Source organism: Hydractinia symbiolongicarpus, chromosome 4, assembly GCF_029227915.1.
Source record: "Hydractinia symbiolongicarpus strain clone_291-10 chromosome 4, HSymV2.1, whole genome shotgun sequence".
NCBI classification, from domain to species: domain Eukaryota; kingdom Metazoa; phylum Cnidaria; class Hydrozoa; order Anthoathecata; family Hydractiniidae; genus Hydractinia; species Hydractinia symbiolongicarpus.
Window position 1 is genome coordinate 26,450,043 of NC_079878.1, and position 6,110 is coordinate 26,456,152.

General features: G+C 32.6%; 1 protein-coding gene across 1 annotated transcript; it reads right to left on the bottom strand.

Annotated features, from left to right (window-relative positions):
• Positions 1–753: 753 nt before the first annotated feature.
• LOC130642105 (uncharacterized) lies at positions 754–6,110 on the bottom strand. Its single transcript, XM_057449184.1, has 5 exons — positions 5,970–6,110; positions 3,542–4,218; positions 2,263–2,683; positions 2,018–2,187; positions 754–1,743 (listed from the first exon to the last, which is right to left on the bottom strand). Exons 2-5 carry the CDS (start codon positions 4,205–4,207, stop codon positions 1,459–1,461), a joined length of 1,542 nt encoding a protein of 513 aa, XP_057305167.1. The 5' UTR covers positions 4,208–4,218; positions 5,970–6,110; the 3' UTR covers positions 754–1,458.

A 6,110-nucleotide genomic window follows, 5' to 3' on the forward strand; every position in this document is an offset into this window, starting at 1 on the left:
TAGGTGTTATGTTCTATGTTAAATACTGTGGTTTGTGAGTCTGCGTTTTATAATGTGTGTCACGTGTTAGTATATAAACCTGTATCTTTGTATTTAGAGTGAGTTTGTGTTGAGCATATGATACGTACGATACAATACTTAGTATTCTCTGTGTGAAGCTCCATAATATGAGGCATATCATTTTTGGATGACATTGAACGCTGAAATTTAACGACTTTTTCTAACTTTAATTATAGATTCCGGCAAAAAAAAGTTTGGGTGAAGAAATTTCAATTTCATGGAATTTCCTGCTATTTTTGAACAAAGTGTCTGTTTTTTTAGAATTCTTTTTTTAGCAAGTCAATATAAAATAGTTTTGTTGCGTTGTTTTGTTTCTAAAATACCTTTATAAATGTTCATGAATGTTTTGTATCCCACAAGGTCGATATAATGCAGACACGAATTTTTGTAATATTAGGACCAGGAAATTTGAAGTGCCCTCCGGCCATTAATCCTGAACCACTAATGCTTAAGTGATAAAAATTTAGTACAGTTGTAGAATATCTTAGTACACAATTATTTCAGGTGAAAAATAATTTGATGACGTCGTAGGGATCAGAAATGACGTCATATTTTGTACGAAAGTTTCTTATTTTAACGCGAAAGGTAAAAAGATCCGCCTTTTCAAAAACTTGTCATTAAACTTGATGCATGTTTAGAAATTGCATTTAAAATGTTCGAGGTATGAAAAATAATATAATGACAGCGTTGGGATTAGAAATGACGTCATTTCGCAGGATATTTCCTTAAAATCCGGTCTCTATTTTATCTCCAGGACCCATATATTTCCTTATATGGGTCCTATTTATGTAACAAATAACTACATTGCCAATAAAACATCTTAAAAATTCATACATGCAATTTTACAAATATATTTATATTTCTATGTGAATCAATTTTACACTATATTTATATTTTCATACGAATAAAATTTACAAAAAATTACACCCGTCAGAAAAACGCAATTTTTCTCATCAAAAGTTAGGAAAAGTCACAAAATTTCATAACTCGATTGCATACCAAAGTAAAGTTATGCTACGCGCTTCATGCCCCAACCTCGTCCCCAGGGGTATTTGCGTTTTTGACATTGATGCCGGCGTCGTCCAGTAAGCGCTACGACTTTGGCACCAGGTTAAACTTTTACTTGGGTGTTTCTTGCAAAACAATCTATTCCATGGTGTACCAGCAAGATTAATGTTTTTAAAAGATTTACGAACATCACAAAACTTATAAAAAAAATTTTTAATACTCTGATAAAGGCTTTCATTTAAAGAGATTTTTATTTAAGGGGTGTTAATTGAAGGGTCTTTATAAAAGCGGCCTTAATTCAAAAAAGTTTTAGTTCAAGAAGGTGTTTAAATTCTTCAAATTTTCGCATTTAATTTTCATTCGAGTTTTTTCGGTACATGAATCTGCTAGTTATGGCTCCGCTACCATATATTGAAAATCTAAAAATAACTTGGCTTTTGTAGAGTCTGTTAAAGTCCGGAGATAGTCGAACGACAGTTTTTTTTCTTCTTTACTGATATTCAAAGCAGAGTATACAAGATTCAAGCCATGGTTTCTAGCTGCGTTCAGTCTAGCTTCGGCCGCAACCTGAGCCTTGGACGTGATCAAACTGCTCCTGGCTACAGCGACTTGCGACAATTCTTTAGTCAGCATTTCGATAGCAATTCGCTTTTCGTCAGTTCTCTTACGCATTAACTACAGAGTTGGAGAAAATTTCAAAAACAAATAAGAAAATACACAAAGATGTCTTACAACAAAGGTTGTGTAGAACATTCTAAATAATCAGTAACACCCTACTCAAAGGCGCCTCAGAAATCCTCCAAATTCAATTTAGCAATTTAGGGTGACGAAGTACTTTTTAAAACAGAAACTTTATCCCTTCAAAATTGCAATTCATAATAAATTTACTTAGCAAAAGGCATCATTCAAGTGAAAGAGTTATAAAAATTATGTGTAGTATTAACGCTACCATTTCTTGTTGGATGTACACTTCAGTGTGTTTCTTCTCTTGCTCGAGAACTTGTCGCAAAAAAATGCTTTCCTGCTGTTTAGTGATGGAGATATGTTGTAGATGAAAGTATTTTAAAGAAGCGAATAATCCTTTTTCGTTCGCACTGCAGTTTTTGTGTGGTATGCAATCTAAATCACCGTTAACAATATAGAAATCTTAAAAAAACAAACACAAAACACAAACAAATTGATAATCAGTCAAACCTTTGCATTCGTTATTACTGCAGTTTGGAGGACAACAATTGCCACCCAAAGATTTAGCAACATCATCTGAAAGACCTTGCTCCACTACTCTCCTCTTCAGCCTGTATTCTTCTATTGTATATTGTGTTGCAGCTCCCTTGATAGTAGCAAGTATGACTGCTCTGAAAACAGGTCTATATGAAACATCATAAATATCATGCAGCAAGTGTAAATCCTCACTTTTTAATGCGTACTGAAGTGAACAATTCAAAGTTACTTCGATCTTTTCTTTATTGTATATAGAAACCTTCGGGAATCTTTCAGTATGTAAATTAAAAGGAAATATTTTAAATGTCTTTGCAAGTCCGATGAAATGTCTGCCACCATAATAAACTTTCTCAGTGTCCACGCTGCCAGTAATTTTGTTCTTTACAAATCCCATCTAGAAGAGAACAAGAACCAGTAAAGGAATTTCATACAGGCAGTTACCTATAAGAAATTTATGTAGATGGTTCAACAACCTTTACTGCAGATCTATTTGTTTCTCGTTAAAAGCAAAAAGATTGAGAATTTCATGTTTTGTTTTCATTGTATGTTGCTAGGTGTTACCATGGTGTTGCTAGGTGTTACCATGGTGTTGCTAGGTTTTCGTAGGAAATTATTGGATGCTTAAAACAAATTTCAGTCCTTACACTCTTAAGGAGATTTAAAGATTTTTTATTGAGAAGTTAAAGCCTTATTTGAAATGAGGAAATTTGAGAACTTTTTTATATTTCTCAAACTTACTTTCGTAAGATTGAAATTTAGGATGCTGTTTAAAAAATCTGTTTAAAATTCAACTTGGGGTGCGTACTAACACTGCCTAAACATTATCTATTATATATCGCAATTATCTGTAATATGTCGCAATTATCTGCAATATATCGCAATTATCTGTAATATGTCGCAATTATCTGCAATATATCGCAATTATCTGTAATATGTCGCAATTATCTGTAATATGTCGCAATTATCTGCAATATATCGCAATTATCTGTAATATGTCGCAATTATCTGTAATATGTAGCAATTATCTGTAATTGCGATAGATTGCAGATATCTGCGACCAGGTATAAAAATATTGCAGAAAAATTTCGTAAAACGAAACGACAACAAGAAGCTTGGCAATATATATTGTTAACGGAATTTTACGACAGTATACAAGATTTTGCCAGCAATATACCGGAATTTAAAATTTCAATGCTTCTAACCTAGTGTCGCTTGAGAAAAGTATGTATCGTGAAATAAATATATAACATACCTCATAATATTCTAAATCAGCTAAACTCAAAGGTAACAATATGAGCATCAGTAGAATTCCAACGATAAACAAAACCATTATAAAGGTCATCAGATTATTTGCGAGGCTGTTTTGAGGTCTTGCAGTGAATGTTTCTACATCTAAAAGGGATGCAGGAACATCAACTGGTGTAACGTCAGATGAATTCACTGATCTATTTTCAGATGGATCTACTGATCTATCCCCAGATAAATTTACAGATATATCCCCAGATGGATCCACTGGTCTTTCTTCAGAAGGATCAACTGATCTATCCCCAAATGAATTCACTGATCTATTTTCAGATGGATCTACTGATCTATCCCCAGATAAATTTACAGATATATCCCCAGATGGATCCACTGGTCTTTCTTCAGAAGGATCAACTGATCTCTCCCCAAATGAATTCACTGATCTTTCTTCAGATGAATCCACTGCTACATCCTTATATGCATCCACTGATCTATCCCCAGATGAATCTACTGATCTATCCTCAGATAAATCTATTGACCTATCCGCAGATTCTTCCACTGGTCTATTCCCAGATGAATCCAGTGGTCTAATATAAACTTGCTCTGGTTGTTGTGAAAGTAATTCAAATTCATCTCTTCTAAATTTAGGTTCAGTTTTTTTGACATCATGAGACATTACTTGTGATTCTATGAGTTAAAAAATAAGATAATAAAAACATTACAAGACTTATGGCCTCACGAAACGACTTATATTAACTTTATAAAGAGAGTAGAGAAGACTCGGATAGGGTTGGAAATTATAACATACAAATATATAGTATAATGAATACATTGTTATGAACGTTTGCGTAAAACATAGGAAAGATTAAAGTATACAAAATTACTACAGGGTGGACACGAAAATTAAAAAAAGTCCTATTTCATGACTTCTTCAATTGCATATGAAGTAACGGAGAAGGATGAAAAAAACAAATAAATAGACTGGGAAATAAGTGAATCAGTTAAATATTGAAAACAACTTAATCAAATCAAATCAGAAAACACAGTCATTGAAATACGAAAAGAACCTTAAAAAACATTCATAACTTCCGAATGACTTTTCGAAACCACGTGACTTACATCCACCCTGTATTAACGTTAATTGTGAATATAAAAACTATGAATTATGAAAAGAACCTTAAAAAACATTCATAACTTCCGAATGACTTTTCGAAACCACGTGACTTACATCCACCCTGTATTAACGTTAATTGTGAATATAAAAACTATAAATAAATATGTACGGAACTCAAAAAAATGTCTATTATAAAAAAATGCAAGGAATAGCTTAATGATATACAAAAAGTGAGAAGTGTTTCAACTGTAAGTTTATTAATGCTTTATATACTTGGGTTTTTTTTTGTGAGGAGCACATTTTCGTGCTTTAATCTAGATATTTTCCGGGATATTCGATTCAATTTTGTTAAATTCAGAAGAGTCATTGTATGCCCTTGTCATTTCACATATATATGCACTTTCTACGTATTTTGCAAACTACCAGACACTCTAGTCTTAGCTGCATACTGATGTTGTTTCTTATTAAAAATGTACTCTTGGTAACCTATTGCAAATGGTGTAGGGCATTATCCGGACTGGAAAAACTTTTTTTGGTAAAATTAGAAAAGAACAGATAATAACTTGTACACATTTTTCAATAAAACTTTTTTTTCAATAAAAATCTTATAAGAAATATGTTACGCAAAAAACATAATCTTGGATAATTGTGTTCAAAAAAGGTTTGATTCAATTTAAATAAAAAAATTAAATTATCCCTCATCTTTCTATTTCAGAGTTTGGAATGGAAACCAACCTGTTTCAATTTATTCAACACCTTCCTCGACTTTATATTAAAAACACCACTCATACATAAGTTACCAAGAGTATAGACAGAAAAGGTAGGTCTACAAAACAGTATTATAATAAGGTATTGCTATATATTCACTATGTGGACACACAAGATTCAAGGTCTTGCTACCATATATTGGAAACCAATGTACATGTTGGCATTCTTAGAGTCACGTAAGGTTCGAATGTAATCCAGGGTTTTCTTGTGCTCCTCATTTGTTATATTGAGAGCATCATGAATAATTTTTAAACCTTGGCTTCTCGCATCGTCAACCAATGCTTTTGCTTGAATAGTTGCTCTTGATACAATCAAAGAGCTATTTGCATTGGCTCCCTGTTCTACTTCCCTTGCAAGATTTTCAATAGCTATTCGCTCTTGTTCTGTTTGTTTTCGTGTAATCTGCAGTGAGAAAATGATTAAAAAAAAGTTTAGTATTTTTCAAGAGTTAAAATTTCAGACCTTAATAAAACGTTTTCTGTAATCAGAGAAAAAACTACAATAAAAAGGGGAATATTTTTTCACAATACTTTAAAACGCATATTTTCATACACACCAATTCTTTTTGCACAAAATGCTCTGTATCAGTTTTCTCTTGCTCAAGTACTTGTCTCAAAAAGGTTCTTTGTTGCTCCGCAGTGATGTCAACTAATTGAAGTTGAAAGTATTTCATGTGCGCAAACAAGCCTTTGTCGCT